The 24,291-nt window shown below is 41.8% G+C and overlaps 1 protein-coding gene across 13 annotated transcripts in view; it reads left to right on the top strand.

Annotated features, from left to right (window-relative positions):
* kmt2ca (lysine (K)-specific methyltransferase 2Ca) overlaps positions 1 to 24,291 on the top strand; it is a 455,613-nt gene that overhangs the window by 386,688 nt on the left and 44,634 nt on the right. For 11 of the 13 annotated variants that reach the window (XR_013575392.1, XR_013575394.1, XM_078537008.1 and 8 more), the window contains 4 exons: positions 207 to 1,898; positions 14,122 to 14,328; positions 17,929 to 18,093; positions 21,768 to 21,909. Coding sequence is in view for 11 of the 13 variants with exons in the window: in XM_078537008.1 (XP_078393134.1) it covers positions 207 to 1,898; positions 14,122 to 14,328; positions 17,929 to 18,093; positions 21,768 to 21,909 (2,206 nt within the window). In the remaining 2 variants the exon portion in view is untranslated. The remainder of the gene's footprint in view (positions 1 to 206; positions 1,899 to 14,121; positions 14,329 to 17,928; positions 18,094 to 21,767; positions 21,910 to 24,291) is intronic. The other 2 variants (XM_078536991.1, XM_078536976.1) reach the window with 1 other exon arrangement.

Here is a 24,291-nt window from a genome sequence, read left to right as displayed (position 1 = left end):
TATCAAAATAATTCAAGAGTCTTTCTTGATATTTCTGATCATGCCTGTGATATTTTAAATTTTATGTTGCTTGCTGTTTATCTCAAGCTTTTCTCTGTTATCCATTTAAAATTCCTACTGAATTGTTTCTCATTCTGATTAAATAACTAGATTCAAATTTCTACACCTTTGACTTAATTTTTGATGTATAAATTTTTACTTTTCAGATTCGAAAACAGCAAAAGGAACATTCAGAACTTATGGAGGAATATCGTATCAAACAGCAGCAGCAGTGTCCAATGGCATCATCTACCATGATGCCTACTGGATCAGCCCAGCCTCCCTCAGTCCAAGGCGGAGCGCCATCCTCAGTAACTCAACAGAGTTTCTCAGTGATGCCAAAACAACAGCCCCAACAACAAATTCAGATGCCTGTTCCAACACAGCCAAATGCTACCAGAATGGCAAATGCTCCTCAGTGGCAACCTTGCAATCCTAATGCAGCTGCGCCTACCCACATTCCCATGGGTACCCCAAGGATGCAACACCCTGCGCCGCCTCAGTTGCCAATGACGAGCACTCCATCTACTGAAGCGACAACAGTCACAACAAATCAACAGTCCAATGTGCCACCACGAGTTGAATTTGATGACAACAACCCATTCAGTGAAAGTTTTCAGGAGAGGGAACGGAGGGAACGTTTAAGAGAACAACAGGAAAGACAAAGAATCCAGCTCATGAAGGAAGTGGAACGCCACCGTGCCATGCAGAAGCGAATGGAAATGGAGCAGCAGCAAGGCATGGCAGATTTAAACACACCCACCCTGTCTCAAATGCCGTATTTTACTTCTGACTTACCTTGTGATTTCATGCAGTCTCAAAGGCCTCAGCAGGTGCAGCAGATGGGACTTGTTCCTCCCCAACAACAGAATCTACTTCCACAATTCATGAATTCACCATCTCAAACATCTTTCATGCAGTGCAATGACCGTCGGCCTATGGGGGCACCTTTTGGGCCTGAGGGTCATGCTATCCCGGGTGGTTGTCCACCTATCCATCCTATGAATCAGGTAACTTCTGGTCTTGGCTTTCCACAAAACCAACCAAGGCCTCCCTTTGAACCATGTATGCCTGCCGGGTCACAAGGGAATAATGACGGAGCTCAATTTGCCCCAGATAGTGGAATGCAACTACCCAGCAATTACCCAGGTCCAGGTCAATCACTCATTCAACTTTATTCCAATATTATACCAGAGGAAAAGGGGAAGAAGAGGAGAAATAGAAAGAAGAAGAAAGATGATGACAGTGACTCTGTCAAAACGCCATCTACTCCTCATTCTGATATCACTGCACCAACTACACCCAGCGTTTCTGACCCTGCTGCTAATGCACCTGGTAATATATCTGGGGACTTTGTGTTTAATCAAGGTGAACATGAAAGTGAAGAGAATAACCAATTGGTTAATAATTCAAATGAGCACCAACCTCCATCTGAACTTGAGCGGCAACTTTCTTCCAGTGTCAGTGCACCACACAGACTTATGGTACAACAGGCTGGCCTGCCCTCTGAAACAGATCACAGTCTATCAAATGAAGGTGCTAGGACTAACACAGTGAAAGTGGAACAGACAGAAAGCACACATTGCCACGATAATTCTCAGCCCAAGGTGGAAACTCAGAATTCAGTAAAGGTAGAAGGAAAGGTCAGTTTGCAACAGCCTGCTGTTTCAACACACAATCCAGCTGCAGGAGCAAATGTGTCAGGATCAAAGCAAGAATCGGGAAATGAGCTTCTGAAACATCTACTAAAGAATAAAAATCCCCCGTTGCCTCCACACCAAAGAGCTGAAGAAAAATCTGAGGATGAATCCTGTATGGAAAGTAAATTAGTAAAGAAACCGAGTCCATTTGAGGGGCAGGTAAGGCTGATCATGTGTTATTTTATTCTACATAGACAATTTAATTACAAGACCAGTTTTTTGGATAATCGAGAGAGTTCTCAAATGTTTGTCTGCATTTCAAAAATACAACTCAATCCCAATCTTTTTAATTATTAAAAACTATTCTGTAAAGCAACAGACAATTTATAGGTGACTTTCTTAAACTGTCATTCTGCTAAAATATGGTTTTTTTTTGAGGACTTCACTCACTTCCTTCAAAAACATCACACATTGGTAAATCTGTAGATGAGTCAGATATCTGCTTTTGGAACAGCAATGGGCTATCCGTAGGCTAGTTATCCAAGATACCAATGTTGATGCTTCGTGCGCAGCACTGAAGCTAATATTAGGGTCTTGAGAAACATTATCGTGGATCACCGATGATACTGACATATTCTGATTTTAGTGTAATTAAGTTATCAAACTCACTGTGATCTCACATAGAAACAGGAATAGGCCATTCAGCCCCTGAAAGCTGTTCTGCAGTTCAGTTAGATGATTGCTGACACCTTTCTCTAACCTCATCTGCTGCAATTAGCTTTTTAAATTGTTTTTGTACCTATCAGCTAGTTTTAGTGTTAGAAATGTGAAAAACATCCAAACGGCTCCTAAATCATATGCAGGTGATGGCATAGTGGTATTGTTGCTGGACCAGTAGTCCAGAGACCCAGGGTAATGCTCTGGGGACACGGTTTAAAATCAATAAAAATCTGTAATTAAAAGTCTAATGACGACCATGAAACCATTGTCGATTGTTGTAAAAACCCATCTGGTTCACTAGTGTCCTTTAGGGAAGGAAATCTGCCGCCCTTACCTGGCCTGGCCTACATGTGACTCCATACCCACAGCAGTGTGGTTCATAGATTTACAGAGTCTTAACGGCACAGAAGGCGGCCTTTCGGCCCATCATGCCTGCACCGGCTCTCCAAATGAGCATTATGACCTATTGCCCTGCCTTTTCCCCATACCCTCGCACATTCTTTCTATTCAAATAATCATCTAATGCCCTCTTGAATGCCTCAATTGAACCTGTCTCCACCACACTTCTGGGCAGTACATTCCCGAACCACTCGTTGTGTGAATAAGTTTTTTTCTCACATCACACATGCTTCTTTTGCAAATCACTTTAAATCTGTGCCCTCTCGTTCCTGATCCTTTTACGAGTGGAAACAGCTTCTCCCTATCTACTCTGTCCAGCCCCCTCATGATTTTGAACATCTCTTTCAAATCTCCTCTCAGCCGCCTTCTCTCGTAAGAACATAAGAAATAGGAACAGGAGTATACCATTCGGCCCCTCGAGCCTGCTCCGCCATTCAATAAGATCATGGCTGATCATCTTGTGTTTCGATTTCCGCATTCCCATCTAACCTACCAGAAATGTTGGGGAACACGGGGCTTAGTGAGAGGGAGGAACTGAAAGAAATCAATATCTTAGTAGGGAAATGGTGTTGGGGAAATTGATGGGATTGAAGGCCGATAAATCCCCGGGGCCTGATAATCTACATCCCAGAGTACTTAAGGAAGTGACCCTAGAAATAGTGGATGCATTGGTGGTCATCTTCCGAGATTCTATAGACCCTGGAACAGCTCCAACAGATTGGAGGGTAGCTAATGTAACTCCACTATTTAAAAAGGGAGGTAGAGAGAAAACAAGGAATTATAGACCAGTCAGCCTGACGTCAGTAGTGGGGAAAGTTCTAGAGTCCATTATAAAAGATTTAATAGCTGAGCACTTGGAAAACAGTGGCAGAATCGGACAGAGTCAGCATGGATTTACGAAAGGAAAATCGTGCTTGAGAAATCTACTGGAATTTTTCGAGGATGTAACTAGTAGAGTTGATGAGGAGGAGCCGGTGGATGTGGTTTATTTGGACTTTCAGAAGGCTTTCGACAAAGTCCCACATAAGAGATTGGTGTGTAAAACTAAAGCGCGTGCGATTGGGTGTAGTGTATTGAGATGGATAGAAAGCTGGTTGGCAAACAGGAAACAAAGAGTAGGAATAAACGGGTCTTTTTCCGAATGGCAGGCAATGACAAGTGGGGTACCGCAGGGATCAGTGCTGGGACCCCAGTTATTCACAATATATATTAATGATTTAGATGAGGGAACTAAATGTAATATCTCCAAATTTGCAGATGACGCAAAGCTGGGTGGGAGGGTGAGCTGTGAGGAGGATGCAGAGATGCTTCAGGGTGATTTTGACAAGCTGAGTGAGTGGGCAAATGCATGGCAGATGCAGTATAATGTGGATAAATGTGAGGTTATCCACTTTGGTAGCAAAAACAGGAAGGCAGATTATTATCTGAATCGCTATAAGTTGAGGGAAGGGAATGTGCAACGAGACCTGGATGTCTTTGTACACCAGTCGCTGATGGTAAGCATGCAGGTGCAGCAGGCGGTAAAGAAGGCAAATGGTATGTTGGCCTTCATAGCAAGAGGATTCGAGTACAGGAACAGGGATGTCTTGCTGCAATTGTACAGGGCCTTGGTGAGACTACACCTGGAATATTGTGTGCAGTTTTGGTCTCCTTATCTGAGGAAGGATGTACTTGCTATAGAGGGAGTGCAGCGAAGTTTTACCCGACTGATTCCTGGGATGGCAGGACTGACATATGAGGAGAGATTGAGTCGATTAGGATTATATTCTCTGGAGTTCAGAAGAATGAGGGGGAATCTCATAGAAGCCATTAAAATTCTAACAGGACTAGACAGGGTAGATGCAGGAAGGATGTTTCCGATGGTGGGGGAGTCCAGAACCAGGGGTCACAGTCTGAGGATATGGGGTAGACCATTTAGGGCTGAGATGAGGAGAAATTTCTTCACCCAGAGAGTGGTGAGCCTGTGGAATTCGTTACCACAGAAAGTAGTTGAGACCAAAACATTGTATGTTTTCAAGAAAGAGTTAGATGTAGCTCTTGGGGCGAAAGGGATCAAAGGGTATGGGGAGAAAGCAGGAGCAGGCTATTGAGTTGAATGATCAGCCATGATCATAATGAATGGCGGAGCAGGCTCGAAGGGCCGAATGGCCGACTCCTGCTCCTAGTTTCTATGTAACCCTGATAACCTTTAATTCCCTTGCCTAACAACTATCTATCCACCTCTGCCTTAAAAATATTCAATGACCCCGCCTCTGCCGCCCTCTGAGGCAGAGAATTCCAAAGTCGCACAACCCTCAGAGAAAGTATTTTCCCTCATCTCTGCCCTTAAAACAATGCACCCTAGTTATGGACTCACCCACAAGAGGAAACACCTTTTCGACATCCACCTTGTCAAGGCCGTTCAGGATCTTGTATACTTCAATAAAATCACCCCTCACTCTTCTGAACCCCAGTGGAAACAAGCCCAGCCTGTCCAACCTTTCCTCATAAGTCAGCCCACTCATTCCAGGTCTCAATCTAGTAAACCTCCTTTGAACCGCTTCCAATGCATTTACATCCTTAAATAAGGAGATAAAAACTGCGCACAGTATTCGAGGTATGGTCTCACCAATGCCCTGTATAACTGAAGAATAACGTCCTTACTTTTATGTTCAGTCCCTCTCAATAAAGGATAGCATTCCATTAACTGCCTTAATTACTTGCTGTACCTGCATACTAACTTTTTGTGACTCATTTAATAGAACATCCCTCTGCACCTCGGAATTATGCAGCCATTTTCCATTTAAGTAATACTTTGCTTTTTTGTTCTTCCTGCCAAAGTGAATAATTTCACATTTTCCCACATTAAACACCATTTGCCAGACCTTTGCCCACTCAACCTATCTATATCCCTGCAACCTCCTCATGTCCTCTTCACAACGTACTTTCCTACCTATTTCTGTGTCATCTGCAAATTTAGCTACCATGTCTTCACTCCCCTCATCTAAGCCATTGATGTAAACGTAAAAAGTTGAGGCCCCAGTGCAGACCCCTGTGGGACTCCTGCCAATTTGAAAAGGACCCATTTATGTATACTGTCTGCTTTCTGCCAGCCAGCCAATATTCCATCCATGCTAATATGTTACCCACTGCACCATGCGCTTTTATTTTTCGTAATAAGCTTTGATGTGGCACCTTATCAAATGCCTTCTGGAAATCTAAGTACAGTACGTCTACAGGCTCCCCTTTATCCATTGCACATGTTACTCCTTCAAAAAACTCCAATAAATTGGATCAACATGATTTTCTTTTCACAAAATGGCGCTGACTCTTCCCTGTTGCCTTGAGCTCTTCTATGTGCCCAGCTATAACCTCCTTAATGATCGATTCTAATAACTTCCCCATGACAGATGTCAAGCTAACTGGCCTATAGTTTCCCGTTTTCTACCTCCCTCTCTTCTTGAATAAAGGTTTATATTTGTTACTTTCCAATCTGATGGAACCTTTCCAGAATCTAGAACAATGACTACCTCATCAGCCACCTCTTTTAAGACCGTAGGATGTAGTCCATCGGGACCAGGAGACTTGCCAGCCTGCAGCTCCATCAGTTTGTTCAGTACCGTTTCCTTAGTGATTTAAATTTCACCAAGTTCTTTTCTCCCACTCACCTCCTGATTTGCACCAATACTGGAATGTTATTTGTATCCTCTAAAGTGAACACAGAAGCAAAATATTTGTTCATTTCTTCCTCCATTTCCTTATCATCTACTATTAACTCCCAACTGTCACTCTGTAGAGGACCAACACTCACTTTACTTTTTTCCTTTTTAAATACCTGTAGAAGCTCTTGCTATCTGTTTTTACATTCCTAGCTAGCTTCTTCTAATACTCTAATTTCTTTCTCCTGATTAACCTTTTAGTCATTCTCTGCTGTTCTTTAAATTCTGTCCAATCATCTGTCCTGCCATTCATCTTTGCGGAGTTGTATGCTTTTTCCTTAACTTTGATGCTTAACATCTTTAGTTAACCACGGATGGTGGGTCCTCTCCTTAGAATTTTTCTTTACAGTCGGAATGTACTTATTCTGAATACTCTGAAAGATCCCCTTAAATGTCTGCCACTGCTTCTCTACTGATCTGTCCTCTAGCTTAGTTTCCCAGTTAATTTCAGCTAGCTCAACTTTCATCCCCACATAGTTGCCCTTATTTAAGTTTAAGATACTAGTCTTAGACCCACTCTTCTCCCTTACAAACTGGATGTTCAATCATATTGTGGTCGCTGCTACCTAGGGGAGCCTTTACTCTCAGGTCATCAATTAACCCTGTCGTGTTACATAATACCAAGTCTAATATAACTTGCTCTCTGGTTGGTTGCAGAACATGCTGCTCCAAGAAACTATCTCAAAAGTATTCTAAGAACTCCTCATCCAGGCTACTACTGCCAATCTGATTTTTTCAGTTTATGTGTAGATTTAAATCACCCATGATTATTGTCGCCCCTTTATCACAAGCACGCGATATTTTCTATTGAATACCTTGTCCTACACTGTGGCTACTGTTAAGAGGCCTGTAGACCACTCCCAGTAATGACTTTTTTCCCCCACTATCCCTTATCTCCACCCAAACCAATTCTACAACCAGATCTGCTGAACCAAGGTCACCTCTAACTATTGCACTAATGCCTTCTTCGATTAACAGTGCTACCCCTCCACCTTTAACTACCTTCCTATTCTCTTGAATGTCATGTACCCTTCAATATTAAGGACCCAACTTTGTCAACCTGCAGCCACGTCTCCGTAATTGCTATCAGATCATATTTATTTACTTCAATATGGGCCATCAATTCGTTTACTTTGTTATGAATGCTACGTGCAAAACTACAGTTTTGTCTTTTTGTTACCTTTGTAACACCTAGTCTTGACTGTTGATGTATTCTTAGGTTTTTTTTCTCTCTGTCCCTTCCTGCCATTCCCTGACCCTCATTTCTCATATTACTGTTTTGCTCTCCTGCCTTGACTCTGCACTTTGAATTGCTACCTCTGCCCAAGCTTGATCCCTCACTCCTCTTGTTTAGATTAAAGCCCTTTCTACTTCCCTCATTATGCGATTTGCGAGGACACTGGTCCCAGCATGGCTCAGGTGTAAACATCCCAACGGTACAGCCCCCACTTTCCCCAGTACTGGTGCCAGTGCCTCACAACTCAACCCACTTCTCCCACAACAGACTTTGAGCCACGCATTCCCCTCTCTAATCTTATTTGCCCTATGCCAATTTGCACGTGGCTCAGGTAATAATCCAGAGATTATTACCTTTGAGGTTCTACTTCTTAATTTGGTACCTAGCTCTTCATACTGACTTTGCAGAACCTCTTTCCTAGTTCTGCCTATGTCATTGCTACTTACATGGACCATGACAACTGGATCCTCCCCCTCTCCAAGGAGAGCAGCCTCAACCTTTCCAAGCTATCCTCATAGCTGTTTCTCATCCCTGGAGCCATTCTTGTAAACCTCTTCTGCACTCTCTCACATCTTTCCTATAATATGGTGCCCAGAACTCTACACAATATTCCAACTGAGGTCTAACGAGTGTCTTATATAAATTCAGCATTACCTTCCTGCTCTTGTAATCTTTGCCCCTGTTAATGAAGCCCAGGATATTATGTGCTTTATTAACTGCTCTCTCCACCCCTCCGGCCACCTTCAATGATCTATGCACATATACACCCAAGTCTTTCTGCTTCTGCACCCCGTTCAGAATTTCATCCCTTATTTTATATTGTCTGTCCATGTTCTTCCTACCAGATGCATCACCTCACACTTCTCCGCATTGAACTTCATCTGCCACCTATCTGCCCACTCCACCAACTTGTCTATGTCCTTTTGAAGTGCCATACAGTCATCCTCGCAGTTCACAACACTCCCAAGCTTTGTATCATCCACAAATTCTGAAATTGCCCCATGCACACCAAGATCTAGATCATTAATATATAGCAGGGAAAAGCAAGGGTCCCAATACCGACCCCTGGGGAACTCCACTACAAACCTTCCTTCAGCCCAAAAAATATCCATTGACCATTACGCTCTGCTTCCCATTTTTCAGCCAATTTTGTATCTATGATGCTACTGTCCCTTTTATTCCATGAGCAATAACTTTTCTCACAAGTCAGTTGTGTGGCACTGTGTCAAATGTCTTTTCAAAGTCCATGTACACTACATCAACCGCAATTAACTCTTCAAAAAACTCCAAGTTAGTTAAACATGATTTCCCCTTTCGAAATCCATGCTGGCCCTTCCTTATCAACCAATGTTTTTCCATGTGACTACTAATTCTATTCCAAATAATTGTTTCTAGAACCTTGCCCACACTGAAGTTAAACTGACTGGTCTGTAATTGCTCAGCTTATCCTTACAACTGTTTTTGAACAATGGTGTAATGTTTGCAATTCTCCAGTCCTCTGGCACCACCCCTGAGTCGAGGGAAGACTGAAAGATTACTGTCAGTGCCCCTGCAATTTCTACTGTCACTTCCTTCAATATCTTTGAATGCATCTCATCCGATCCTGGTGCCTTGAAGTACCGACAGTCTATTCAACACTTCCTCCTTATCAATTGTTAACCCTTCTAGGGACAGAGTTTCCTCATCTGTCACCGTGGCTCGGGTAGCTTCTACCTCCTTGGTAATACCACAGCCATGGCCCCTTCGTTCATGTGCAAATTCTCTTTTAGGTCCCTAATCGGCCCTACTCCTCCTTTTACCACCCTTTTACTATTTATATGCCTATAGAAGACTTTGGGATTCCCCTTTATGTTGGCTGCCAGTCTTTTCTCATAATCCCTCTTCGCTTCTCTAATATGTTTTTCACCTCCCCTTTGAACCTTCTGTATTCCTCTTGGTTCTCAATTGTATTTTCTACCTGACACTGTCATAAGTGCACTTTTTCTTCTTTATCTTAATTTCAATCTCCTTTTTCATCCAGGGAGCTCTAGATTTGTTTGTCCTACCTTTCCCTTTCAATGGAATACATCTTGACTGTGCCCAAACCAATTCTTTTTTGAAGGTAGCCCATTGTTCAGCTACAGTTTTTCCCACCAATCTTTCATTCCAGTCTATATGGCCCAGCTCCATTCTTGCCCCATCGCAGTCAACTCTAGCCCTGTTAAATTATTTTAAATGCTGTCTGAAATGGCCTAGCAAGCCACTCAGTTGTATCAAACAGCTACAAAGTCACAAAAAAGGAATGAAACCACGGACCACTTGGCATCGAACTAGGCACCGGAAACGACAATGGCAATCTCAGCCCTGTCGACCCTGCAAGGTCCTCCTTGCTAACATCTGGGGGCTAGTGCCAAAATTGGGAGAGCTGTCTCTCAGGCTAGTCAAGCAACCGCCTGACATAGTTATCCTCACGGAATCATATCTTACAGATAATGTCCCAGACACCACCATCACCATCCTTGGGTATGTCCTGTCCATCAGCGTTGCATCATGGCATCAGGTCAAACATGGGCAAGGAAACCACCTGCTGATTACCACGCACCACCCTCCCTCAGCTGATGAATCAGTGCTCCTCCATTTTGAACACCACTTGGAGGAAGCACTGAGGGTCCCTGGGTGGGGGACTTCAAAGTCCATCACCAAGAGTGGCACAGTGGCAGCACTACTGGCTGAGTCCGAAATGACATAGCTGCTAGACTGGGCCTGCAACAGGTGGTGAGGGAACCAACAAGAGGAAAAAACATACTTGACCTCATCCTCACCAACCTGCCTGTCGCAGATGCATCTGTCCATGGCAGTGTCAGTGGGGGTGACCACCGCACACCGTTGTGGAGACAAAGTCCCGCCTTCACCTTGAGGATATCCTCCAATGTGTTGTGTGCCACCACCACTGTGCTAAATGGGATAAATTTCAAACTGATCTAGCAACTTGAGACTGAGCATCCATGAGGCGCTGTGGGCCATCAGCAGCACAGAATTGTACTCGAACACAATCAGTAACCTCATGGCCCGGCATATCCCCCACTCCAGAACATGCTGCCCCCCTAGCCAAGCTGTTCCAGTACAACTATAACACTGGCGTCTACCTGGCTATGTGGAAAATTGCCCAGGTGTGTCCCATAGACAAAAATCAGGATAAATCCAACCTGGCCAATTACCGCCCACCAGTATACTCTTGATCACCAGTAAAGTAATGGAAGGGGTCGTCAACAGTGCTATCAAGCAGCACTTGCTTAGCAATAACCTGTTGACTGACACCCAGTTTGGGTTCCACCAGGGCCACTTGGCTCCTGACCTCATTACAGCCTTGGTTCAAACATGGACAAAAGAGCTGAACTCCTGAGGTGAGAGTGACTGCCCTTGACATCAAGGCCGCATTTGACCAAGTGTGACATCAAGGAGCCACAGCAAAACTGGAGTCAATGGGAATCGGGGAAAACTCTCCGCTGGTTGGAGTCATACCTAGCACAAAGGAAGATGGCTGTGGTTGTTGGAGGTCAGTCATCTCAGCTCCAAGACATCACTGCAGGAGTTCCTCAGGGCAGAGTCCTCAGCCCAACCACCTTCAGCTGCTTCATCAATGACCTTCCTTCCATCATAAGGTCAGAAGTGGGGATGTTCGCTGATGATTGCACAACGTTCAGCACCATTCATGACTCCTCAGATACTGGAACATTCCATGTCCAAATGCAGCAAGACCTGGACAATATCCAGGCTTAGGCTGACAAGTAACATTCGCACCACTCAAGTGTCAAACTATGTCCAGTTCAATGGCATTACCATCACTTAATCCCCCACTGTCAACATCCTGGGGGTTACCATTGACCAGAAACTGAACTGGACTAGCCATATAAATACTGTGGCTACAATAACAGTTTAGAAGGTAAGAATCATGTGATGAGTAACACCCCCTGACTCCCCAAAGCCTGTCCACCACATACAAGGCACAGGTCAGGAGTGTGATGGCATACTCTCCACTTGCCTGGATGAGTGCAGCTCCCACAACACTCAAAAAGCTTGACACAGTCCAGGACAAAGCAGCCTGCATGATTGGCACCACATTCACAAACATTCACTCCCTCCACTACCAATGCACAGTAGCAGCAGTGTGTACCATCTACAAGACGCACTGCAGCAGTTCACCAAGGCTCCTTCGACAGCACCTTCCAAACCCACGACCACTACTATCTAGAAGCACAAGGGCAGTAGATCTATGGGAACACCCAAGTTCCCCTCCAAGTCACTCACCATCCTGACTTGGAAATATATCGCCGTTCCTTCACCGTCGCTGGGTCACAATCCTGGAACTCCATTCTTAACAGCACCATGGGTGTACCTACACCACATGAACTGCAGCGGTTCAAGGAGGCAGCTCACCACCGCCTTCTTAAGGGCAACTAGGGAATGGCAATAAATGCTAGTCTAGCCAGCAATCCCACATCCTGTGAATGAATAAAAAAACAACTTTATTTTTTCCACAGGCTGTGAACTAATTAGGCCATTTATTGTGGAAACAGAAAACTTGTGGTATTAAACTTCGAGTAGTACGTCAGCATGCAGTGGCAAGAGAAATGCCAGAATTTAAAGAAGAGAAAAGACAATTTAGGTTTTGATGATGGAAATGTTGAATCTGGGGAATTTTTTCAGAACAGCTAGGTTGACTGTGAGATCTTTTCTGATCATATACTTTTCTGTGTCAGCCAGTAACTTTTGTATAAAAATGTTTTCTGACAGATGGGGGGAAAAGACCCTGTTGCACTGGCATCACTAGTAGGAAATGGATTCACTTTGAGTGTTCCCTTTCTTGATGATGGCACCTGTCTACGTCTACTATTGTACAGAGTAAATAGATTGCTAACAGTGTTCCACAGAGATTCCTATCAGTTGTAATTTACTGCTCATACAGACTTAACGGGGGTGGGGGAAGAGAGAATTTTTTTCTCAGGTAAGGTTAAACTAGGGATAACACAGGGACTGTACACTTAGCCTCCTATTGGATGTAAGCTGTCTCAACCGAGTTTCCCTTGGACATGGATTAGACAGCTCTTTTAAAGAACTGGCATGGGAATGACAATACATATGGCCACCTATGATTTTATGGACTGACAGCAAAAAAGAAACTCCGAATTGGTACCAGATTGGCAGGCCACACTGAGAAGTTGAAGAAACTGGAAAATTTAACTTTGGTACATTGGATAATGATGTTCTAAGAAATTAGTAGAGCAGCACAGAACGACCTAGACTCAGTACACCCGACCTGATAGTGCTTGTTCTTATACTAATGAGCACAGAATGACCTGCCTCAACAATAGAAGTTAAATGGGCAACCAAATGATGCAGGTTGTTCTTTAAATGTGCTTTAATGTTCTAACATGTGTGGTATTACGGCTTAGATTTATATCAGCAACTGCTGCAAAGTGTGTTCATACAAGTTGTGCTGTTGAGGAAAGTTGCAGTGTTCCTGCTTTCACAGTCAGGTGGAGGAAGGAAACCGAAAAGGAAGTTCTTAAAAAAGGAGTTGAAATAATTGTTTAGCAAACATGGGGAAAAAATGATTCAATGTAGAAAAACCCTCAAAACTTCATTTTGCGTGATCTAGTCAGGAGCCTCATGGATGACTCTTGATAAAACCAAATTCATATTATCTCAGAATGACATGGGGTATAATATTACAAAGTGTGTACAGCAGAGAACAGTCCAACATATTCATGCCTTGAGTTTTAGCCCCACATGAGCTGAGTGCCAGTCAAATTACTTTGTTCAGCTTCAAGCATCATTAGGCAGATTCTTAAATATGAGAATTGCATTTGAGACTCATAATTTTATAATAGCTAATGTTTCAAACCAAAGGGTTTGAATAGGGGCACATAAAGCTTCTGTATTATAATTGTCTGTGGGGAAGTCTCCAAATAATAGAGTTGATGAATTTTTACATTTTTTAAAAATTGCATTTGTAAGGAAGGGAAGCAGTGGTGAGAAGAGCTCTAAAAGATAGTTTGGGTTGGGTTTGGGTTCAAGCTTATTAACTGTATAGTTCTTTAACTTGCTGAGTAACTGTAGGTCAAAGAAGGTAAAATTGACAGTACTCCTCCAGATATAACAAACAATAGACTCAGCTGCACCTTTAAATGTCATTCTGTGTAAGACTCGGTTATTCAGATAGTATTAAGCAGCGTGTATTTCATTTATTCTGTCATCTCAAAGTAAAATTTATTGACGTGCAGATACTTGGTGAAGGTCAGCAATAAACCTGCTTGTAATGGAACTTCAGTGTGTTTGACATGATAAATTGTTTCATACTTTAAAACAAAAAATAAGATGAGTTTCTGATGTGTGTTTTGAAATACAGAGTCCACCAGGTGGATTTAACTTTGATGCAAAGGTCAGTCAGCTGCAGAAAAAGGATTCAGAGGAAGAAAAGAAACGGCCAAAAAACAAAAGATCACAGAAAACAACTGAGAAGACTGTGTCACGCTATAAGAAACGGAAAAAAGATGAGGAGGACAGGCATGCAATCTACCCCAACACCGACATACTAATGAACCAGCTGAAGCAGGTAAATAGTCCCTTGTGACCAATCCTAAGTCTTTCTAAATAAAATGCCTTGTGTTGAAAAAGGAAGGAAGCACTGCCAAATTGATTCATCAATATGTAAAGTGGCATTATAGATCGTAAATTAGCCTCTTCTCCGCCCCACCCCCCCACAGAATAGATCTAAATTTGTTGGTAAATGAACAACAACTTACTTGTATAAAGTACCTTTGAATGTAATAAAATGTCCCAGGGCGCTTCAAAGGAACGTTTCAAACAAAACTTGACACTGAGCCACCTAAGGAGATATTAGAACAGATGACCAAAAGCTTTGTCAAAGAGGTAAGTTTAAGAAGAGTCTTAAAGGAAGAAAGATAAATTTTCCTTTATTGCCTACCTAGTGATGGTTGGCGAGACCTGGGCCCATGCTGTTTTCCTCTGGAAAATAACAAAAAAATGGGAACCAACAGCACTGATCCTTTGAGCTGAGTTTATCATTGGCTTCTATAAATAATTGACTTCATGTTAGTCACTGTTTAATGGTAGAATTCTGAAATGGCAACTGTTCCTTGTGTTTTCAGAATAGAGCAGTGCTGAATAGGATAGTTCGATTGAACAGCTCCACTGATTCAAAACAGTGACCCCTAAACTTTTGCAGAGAAATTATTTGATATATTTTTGGCTCACCGTAGAAAGATTTGATTAGTTGTGTTCCCAGTTGATGAATTGCTTGAAGTAAAAGCAGAAAATATTGGAAATACTGAGCAGCATCTGTGGAGAGGGAAATGAGCTAACATTTCAGATTGAAGAATGTTCATCAAGAACCTGTGGATTGCATTGATGACTGAATGACTGAAGTAACGTTGTGCAGTAGTGTTTCTCTGGCTATTCATTTTCCTATGTAATATATTAAAAAATGTATGCCTGTATACATTTCCTGTCATCTATTTTTCATCATAAATTCCTGTGCTCACGTACAGCTAAAACTGCCTATGTAAACTTACCAGACTGTAATTACACCTTTATGCCAAAGGCGGTGTTGAAGCAACACCAGAGGCAAGAGGATGCAATTAAAGAAAAACAAATTTACTGAGGCAGTTCCATTATAAATATGAGCAGAGAAATTCATGATGAAAAAAGTTGATGGGAAATGGGCATGACCATTTTAATATAATTGTAGATAACACCAAATATGTCATAGAATAAGAGTATTTGATTTTACATTAGAGTCTAAATTATCATTGCACACCAGTGCATTTATTCCCTGCCCTTTTAGCCCTGCCTCACCCAAAAACTGCACTTTGCCTTGGATGCACACATACAGCAGACTGGGTAGTCAACCAGTAAATTAAAAAATCCTGTGTTTGTGTGTACTTCTTGCCAACTCCCTGTTGTCAATTAATCTTGGTCCTGCTTCTGTGTTAACATTTAATTCAAACATTTGGGCATTGCTAGACAAAAAAAGATCAAGGTCAATCCAGTTTGCCTTCAACCATTCTGGTCTTGCATGATACAATAATAATGGAACTGTTGACTAATCATGGCAATCAGTCTTTAATAATTAACCTACAATAGACCCAGATATGAGACGATTGAAACAAAAACAAAAATTGCTGGAAAAACTCAGGTCTGATGGCATCTGTGGAGAGAAAGACAAAGAGTTAACGTTTCGAGTCTGTATGACTCTTCTTCAGAACAAAAGAGAAGTAGAAATGTGGTGAAATATATACTGTTTAAAAGGGGGGTGGGGCAGGTGAAGCTGGATAAAAGGCCGGTGATAGGTGGGGGCAAAGGAGAGATTGCAAAAGATGTCATAAACAAAAGGTCGAAGGGTGGTGATACTGGCTAAAGGAGGTGCTAATGGTGACATTAAGAGTAGAAAGCAGGATGAGCAAGTGACAGATGGCCCTAGTGGGGGTGGGGTGGTGTGGGGGAGGGGATGGTGTGGGGAAAAAGATTGAAATAGGCTAAAAGATGGGGATAAAACAATGAATGGAATTAAATTTTAAAAATAAGAGAAATAGGTGGGAAAAATATATATATATAAATTTAAGAATAAATATTGAAAAAAGCGGATCAAAAAGGGGTGAGGATGTAGGAGAGAGTTCATGATCTGAAGTTGTTGAACTCAATGTTAAATACGGAAGGCTGTAATGTGCCCAATCGGAAGATGCTGTTCCTCCAGTTTGCGTTGAGCTTCACTGGAACATTGCAGCGTGCCAAGGACAGACATGTGGGCATGAGACCAGGGTGGTGTGTTGAAATGGCAAGCGACAGGAAGGTCGAGGTTATGCTTGCGGACAGACCGAAGATGTTCCGCAAAGCGGTCACCCAGTCTGTGTTTGGTGTCTCCAACGTAGAGGAGACCACATTGGAAGCAGCGAATGCAGTAGACCAGTGAAGCTCAATGCAAATAATTTTTATATATATTTCCCACCTATTTCTATTATTTAAAAAATTTATTACCATTCATTGTTTTATCCCTGCCTTTTAGCCTATTTCGATCTTTTTTCCCACACCGTCCCCTCCCCCACCCCACCCCCACTAGGGCCATCTGTCACTTGCTCATCCTGCTTTCTACTCTTAATGTCACTATTTGCACCTCCTTTAGCCAATATCACCACCATCAACACCCCTTCGACCTTTTGTTTATAACATCTTTTGCAACCTCTTTTGCGTCCATCTATCGCTGGCCTTCTATCCAGCTTCACCTGTCCCACCCCCTTTAAACAATATATATTTCACCACATTTCTACTTCTCTTTTGTCCAGCATACGGACTCAAAACATTAACTCTGTCTTTCTCTTCACAGATGCTGTCAGACCTGCTGAGTTTTTCCAGCAAATTTTGTTTTTGTTTTGCATTTCCAGCGTCCGCAGTATTTTGCTTTTATATGAGACAATTGAGATTGCTTGTGTAATGGCAATCTTGTACATTTGCTATAACAATGTAGTTGTGGGCCCTGGCCATTAGTTGGTGCAATGAAGAAAGTTTCTCAATTTTTTCTCCCAAAACGTTTTGTATGCAGAAAGAACTTTTATTCATTAGCTAACCATGGACAATGTCACGGGCATTTTGCTAATACCACTTGAATTCTTCGTAGTTCTTTGTGTGTACAATCATTTCAACATATTGTTGTTACACAAACATATGAATTAGAAGCAGGAGTAGGCCATTTGGGCCCCTGAGCCTGCTCGGCCATTTGATAAGATCATGGCTAATCTGATTGTGGCCTCAACTCCACTTTCCTGCCTAACCCCTATCTGGAAAAATTGAAGTGAATTAATACAAAGATTAATGCAACCAACAGAAAAATGGATACCAACACTCCGAAGAGAACCTTCTTTAAAAATTTAGTCAACCAACCAAAGTTTAAATTTGATTTGAAACACTTCAGGTTTTCTATATGGACAGAAAAATTATTTTAAGAATAGTGCAGTGCTTTCTTTGAGAGAAACTGGTAAATAATTTGTGATTTTTCTTACTTAAATAATCCCACAACAAAAAGCAGATTTTCAGCAAGACTAGTGCAGTAAAAATGACATTGCAAAAATATTTGTAATAGATCTGTTGTAAAGACATGACTGGTATGTCTTTGATATACAATTCAATTTTTTTTCACTAGCAACTGACTCTTCTTCCACTGCTGGAACCAACAATCAGTGTGAATTTTGCATACTTCCCTCCCTACGGTAGTGGACAGCTAAATGGTGATAATCTACTAACAGGATCTTTTGGCAGCGCTGTTCTTGACAGTGTTCCAGATTACTACTCTCAGTTGATTTACAAGGTATGTTATGCATTAATTTAAAAATAAATGACGCCATGTGTTGTCATTGTCAGGTAGCACCTTTTAAGGGCTAGAATCAGCTTAGATACAAGTTTGTTCATAATCGGCAATAGAGCTGATCCTGTATAAAATTTTCTGTAACTCCCACTGACTATCCGATGGATTTGAAGTTAATATTTTATTTGGAATGCACATTAAGAGTTTTCAGTTATAAGTGCTGGAAAAACTCAGCAGGCCTGGCAGCATTTGTGGAGTGAGAAACAGAGTAAAACATTTCAAGTCCAATATGACTCCTCTTCGGAACTGAAGAGAGGTAGAAATGTGATAGATTTTATGCTGTCGAGAAAAGATAGAGGATCAGGTAGAACAAAAGGGAAAGTCAGGGATGGTTTAGAGGGCAGAGGAGATTAATTACCAAATATGTCATGGAACAAAAGGCAAAGAGAGTGGTAATGTTTGTAGAAAAGGAACAAAAGTATTAGTCCAGAGTAGATGTTAATACCAGAATAAAGGTCAATTCAGTCTGAAAGCAAAAACAAGATACAGACTGGCACTTGGCAAAAAAAAACAAAATGGAGGACAGAGTCCATGGTCTGAAGTCACTGAATGTTGAGTCCAGAAGGCTCAAAGTCCCTAATCGGAGAATGATGTGCTGTTCCTAAGGCTTGTGTTGGGCTTCACTGGAGCATTGTAGCAGGCCGAGGACAGAAACATGAGCATGAGAGCAAGTTGGTGAATTGAAATGGCAAGTGACCAGAAGGCCGGGATCAATGTTGATCTATCCTTCATTAGTCAGAGATGTGTTTGGGCTATGAAAAGGTTCAAACTTTTACAGGGATCTTATGTTAGGGAATTAAGCCTGTGTGTAGTTTTCAATTTCAATAAACAAAGTAGTTAGGTTCTGCGTGAAGTATAAAGCCGTATAAAGAGGAAGATTAAATATCCAAAAGACACCTGATCCATCTGAAATATAACAACTTGTATGGTAAAGCATCCCAAGGTGCTTCATTGGAGTGATTATCAAACAAAATTTGACATCATACTACTGAAGGAGATAGTCGGATGGATGACTTGGTCAAAGAGGTAGGTTTTAAGAAGCATTTTCAAGGAGGTAGAAAGATTTATGGAGAGAATTCCAGAGCTTGGATGACTGAAGACACTGCTGCTAATCATGGAAACAATTCGGGATTGGATGAGGTAACAGAGATGGAGAAGAGCAAGGCCATGGAGGCATTTGAAAAAAGGATGAGAATTTTAAAAGCACAGTGTTGCCAAACTGGGATTCACTGTAGCTATCAGCTAGTACACAGCATGATGGGTGAGCTCAAGTTTACAGACTGGAGCCCATCGGAGTAGCTGAGACTACCAGTGACACAGGCATGATTGAAAGTTTCAGCAGCAGATGAGCTGATGCGTTCTAGAATACCCAAATAATTCAAGACCAACATTAGTGATATTTGGATATTGGCGAGTTGGAGAATGGCAAATTTTGCAATATAATAACAACCAATAACGTAGTAGTAACAGTTTCAGGCAGGAAGAGGACCTTTGATTCATCAAGTCCATCTCTTGGCATTTCCTGAATAACCCTGAATCCCATTTGTTAACTAGAACCTATTTAGTTGCTTCTGGAAACCCATTAAGGTTTCTTGTTCCACCTCCTGTACACAGTTCCACACACTTAAGCCCTGATAGTAAGAATGTTCCTTCTGCGTTTCCTATTTTCATCTATTACCCTTAATTTGTAAAGTTCAGTATTTTTTTTTAAAAAGGAGTAAGGCATTTACTTACTCTCTATAAGTCAGCAGGCCTAATGTGCTTTGTGGAAACATTCTTTAGGGCAATCTGTGTGAAACTAATTTAACAATAAGAGGGTGAAGGTACTTTCAGTGTTGATTTACTGGTAATGGCTCCACTGGAATTATTGAAAAGTTTATTAAACTGATAAATATTGATAATCCAGTCCACTTGGATTTCTGTTTTCCCCACGGGAGGGTAGAAGGAGACTTCAAGTCTCATGGAATAGTTAGCCAGTTCAATAAGATTAAAAATTGGCTTACCATCAGTGGACATTGGTCGCAGATCTTTGGAGTAAAAGTAACCAGTAGTTATTCCACAGGGATCTGAATCAACCTTATAAATATTGGGGTTTGGTGAGCAGTGTTGGGTAGACTTACCTCAAAGGATGTAGATATATCAGGAAGAGTTTAGAAAAGAATGAGCAGCACGATTCCAAACTATCGAGGACTGAAATACTGTCCAAGGATAGGATGAAGCATACATTTATTTTTGGAGGAAAAAGATTTAGGGAGAAATAATTATAAGTCTTTGAAAGAAGGTACAGAGAAGGTTAAAGTAAGTAAGTCATTTCACTTGGAAAAGGAACAAAAGGATTAGAAAATAGAGTTATGCTTGAGTTTTTTTCAGTAGATGTGAGGAATAGAATTTAATTGTTTCTTTAAGGGCTCAACAGATGGTAGGGAGGAGCTGTGGTTTGATGTTGGTTTATTTGACCAAACAGCCTTTTCAAACTCCAGACTTTGTTCCTAAACAATAAGTACTTGCATTCATGTGGTCTTTTTAATGTAGAAAAATGTCACAAGTTGCTTCACAGGGGAAAATAGGAACAGGTGCCGAGCTTTGTCCACAAGTTGAGAGAGCTGACTGAAGGTTTGATTTGATGAAATTGGTGTGAAGGGGCTTTTGAAAGGCAGGCAGAGAAATGATGAGAGGACAGGACCCAGACTGTCAAATATCGAAGTATTTACGCTGTTACATTTACTTGTGTGACATCTACATCAATAAATATTCCAGATGTCATTGATGTCTTTATTATTCTGATTTCTGTCAGCAATTGTTTACATAGGCCTCGGTATTTTCTCACAATTTGTGGCTATGTACAACAAAGCTATCAATTACACGCATCCATAAAACGTGAATTGCATCCCCTTCAGAAATATGACTAAAATACTTTTTATATGTAAAACTGGTTTTTAATATCTGTTTACACACTGCTTCAAACTTATTTTCCCCACTCCCCACCAAATTATTACTTCTGCTACATTGTTTACTCCCAAGATTCAAAAATGTGTAGTTTGTAATGTTGGACCTTCTGGTTGTGAACAGAGTTTATTGCATTCTGGATTCTGGAAAGCTGGGCTACAATTGACCTTCCAGGAATGTTTCCCCTCCATTTCTATTCTCATTATTAGACATCAGGCAGGAGCAGAGCAGCAGTTCACAAAATTGAGGCTAGCTGCTGCCAGATCAAGAATAGTCAGTGCTTTCATGCTTTCTGCAAAAGTGGAAGACTGGTGTGACATTGATTTCACTCTTCTACATAATGTACACATTCCAGTAACCATCACATCACTGACCAAATTAACACAAAGCGACTGGAAGTAAAAGTAGCAGGAGGCTCTCGGTTTCAGCTGTGGTGCCTGAAGCCAAGGTGAATAAACTGCAGGTATCCAACTGCACTAAGCTGCAGTGTATTTTGTTTTGTGTTCTATGAAAAAGACAGTTGTCTCTGGTGAGCTTGTTTGCAAGCAACTGTCAACCTTTGAACAGTTGAAAGAGATCTACATTTATTGACAAATGGAGGATTTTATAAAGCAGCTTTATCGTTATAAATGAGACGGCATCAGTTTAATTCATCTTTCTGTTTGGCACAGCAGAGCAATCTTAGCAATCCTCCTACCCCGCCGGCTTCCTTGCCTCCTACACCACCACCTGTGGCTCGCCAGAAGCTGGTGAATGGTTTTGCTACTACTGAGGAGATCTCTGGAAAACCAGGAGTAATTGGTCATCATGATGGTAGGGCATTTTATTTGCTCCTAAATTTATTCAGTTTGGATATCAGAATTGTTATGGTGCGAGCATCACAGTTGAATGGGAAATTTCATCTGCCACTTGTCCAACCATTCCACCAACCTGCCTATGTGCCTTTGAAGATCCTGAGGGGACTGGACAGAGTGGATGCTGAAAGGATGATTTCCCTTATGGGAGAGACTAGAATTAGGGGTCACAGTTTAAAAATAAGGGGTCTCCCATTTAAGATAGCGATGAGGAGAATTTTTCCTCTGTGGGTTGTGAGCCATTGGATCGCTCTACCCCAGAAAGCGGTGGAGGCTAGGTCATTGAATATTTTTAAGGCAGAGGTAGATAGATTCTTGACTAACAAGGGAGTCGAAGGATATCGGGGGTGGGCAGGAATGTGGAGTTGAGGCCATAATCAGCTTAGCCATGACCTTGTTGAATGGCAGAGCAGACTCGAAGGACCAAATGGCCGACTCCTGCTCCTAATTCGGATGTTCTACGATATCCTCCTCACAATTCACAATAACGTACTTCCAAGATTCATGTCATTTGCAATTTGAAATTGTGCCCTATACACCAAGGTCTAGGTCATCAATATAGATCAAAAATAGCAGGGGTCTTAACGCTAACCCTGGGGAACTCCATTATAAACCTTTCTGCAGTGCAAAAAGCAACTATTCACTGTTACTCTCCTTCCTGTCACTCAACCAATTTTGTATCTATGTTGCTACTGTCCCTTTTTATTGCATGAGCATCTCCCAAACCAGCTATCTCTTCTACTTAAAAGGACAAGGCTAGCAAGTGCATGGGTCATCACTACCTCAAAATTCCCCCTCCAAATCACATACCATCCTGAATTGGAAGTATATCACCATTCCTTCATCATCACTGTGTCAAAATCCTGACGCTCTCGACCTAACAGCATTGTGGGTGTACCTTCACCTTACAGGGCGCATTGAGCGATTCAAGAAGGTGGCTGAGCACCACCTTCCCAAATGCAATTAAGTATGGGAAATAAATGCTTACCTGCCAGCAACACCTACATCTGGTGAATTTTAAAAGTATACAGACAGGCAAAATTTCTACTGTGTATGATCACTGTTGACTGCATGGCCATAACGTTTTGTAGCAAATGCCGTGGAGTGATTGTAGTTTGAATGGTTTTTTTTAAATTCTCATTTGAGGCAGTAAATTTTCCAACTGTTTATACTTGGTCATTGATATTCTAACCTGTGTAGTTTTGAGTCCCTAGTAGGTTAAGATAAGATTGGTTGTTACACTTTGTCTTCATAATTGGAACTTGGAGGCAGCACAGTTTGGTAAACTTCACAAAGGCAAGTTGCCCCCAGCGGGGAGACAATGAAAGAAAAGGTTATTCCTGGCTACTCTTCATCACTTCGCAACTGCCAAATTGAAAGCAAAATACGCATTTGTTTGAGGATCCAGAGAATGGAGAATTGGGATGTTGGTGCAGAAAGCCCTAACTGAAAGAGACTAAAACGTGAAAAAAACTAGATTTGCGTGACTGAATTTTGAGAACTTTGATTTGGAATTTGATTAGTAGATGCACACTCTGCTCCGGATATCTGAAAATCTAGGAACAACAAGAATACATACTTTGGTTCTGCCATCACAAAGCAGGACACGAATAACATACCAGAAATGTTGGTGAACACAGGGTTTGGTGAGAGGGAGGAACTGAAAGAAATCAGTATTAGTAGGGAAATGGTGTTGGAGAAATTGATGGGATTGAAGGCTGATAAATCCCCAGGACCTGATAATCTACATCCCAGAGCACTGAAGGAAGTGGCCCTAGAAATAGCGGGTGCATTAGTGGTCATCTTCCAAGATTCTGTAGACTCTGGAACGGTTCCTACAGATTGGAGGGTAGCTAATGTAACCCCACTATTTAAAAAGGGAGGTGGAGAGAAAACAGGGAATTATAGACCAGTCAGCCTGACGTCGGTAGTGGGGAATTTTCTAGAGTCCATTATGAAAGATTTAATAGCTGAGCACTTGGAAAACAGTGGCAGAATCAGACAGTGTCAGGATGGATTTATTAAAGGGGAATCAGGCTTGACAAATCTACTGGAATTTTTCGAGAATGTAACTAGTAGAGTTGATGAGGGAGAGCCAGTGGATGTGGTTTATTTGGACTTTCAGAAGGCATGCGACAAAGTCCCACATAAGAGATTAGCGTGTAAAATTAAAGCACATGGGATTGAGAGTAGTGTATTGAGATGGATAGAAAACTGGTTGGCAGACAGGAAACAGAGTAGGAATAAACGGGTCTTTTTCCGAACGGCAGGCAGTGACTAGTGGGGTACGGCAAGGGTCGGTGCTGGGACCCCAGCTATTCACAATGTATATTAATGATTT

Source organism: Cetorhinus maximus, chromosome 3 (genome assembly GCF_964194155.1).
Source record: "Cetorhinus maximus chromosome 3, sCetMax3.hap1.1, whole genome shotgun sequence".
NCBI classification, from domain to species: Eukaryota; Metazoa; Chordata; class Chondrichthyes; order Lamniformes; family Cetorhinidae; genus Cetorhinus; species Cetorhinus maximus.
The sequence above is the reverse complement of the archived record's forward strand: the minus strand, read 5'-3'. Positions and strand labels throughout refer to the sequence as shown.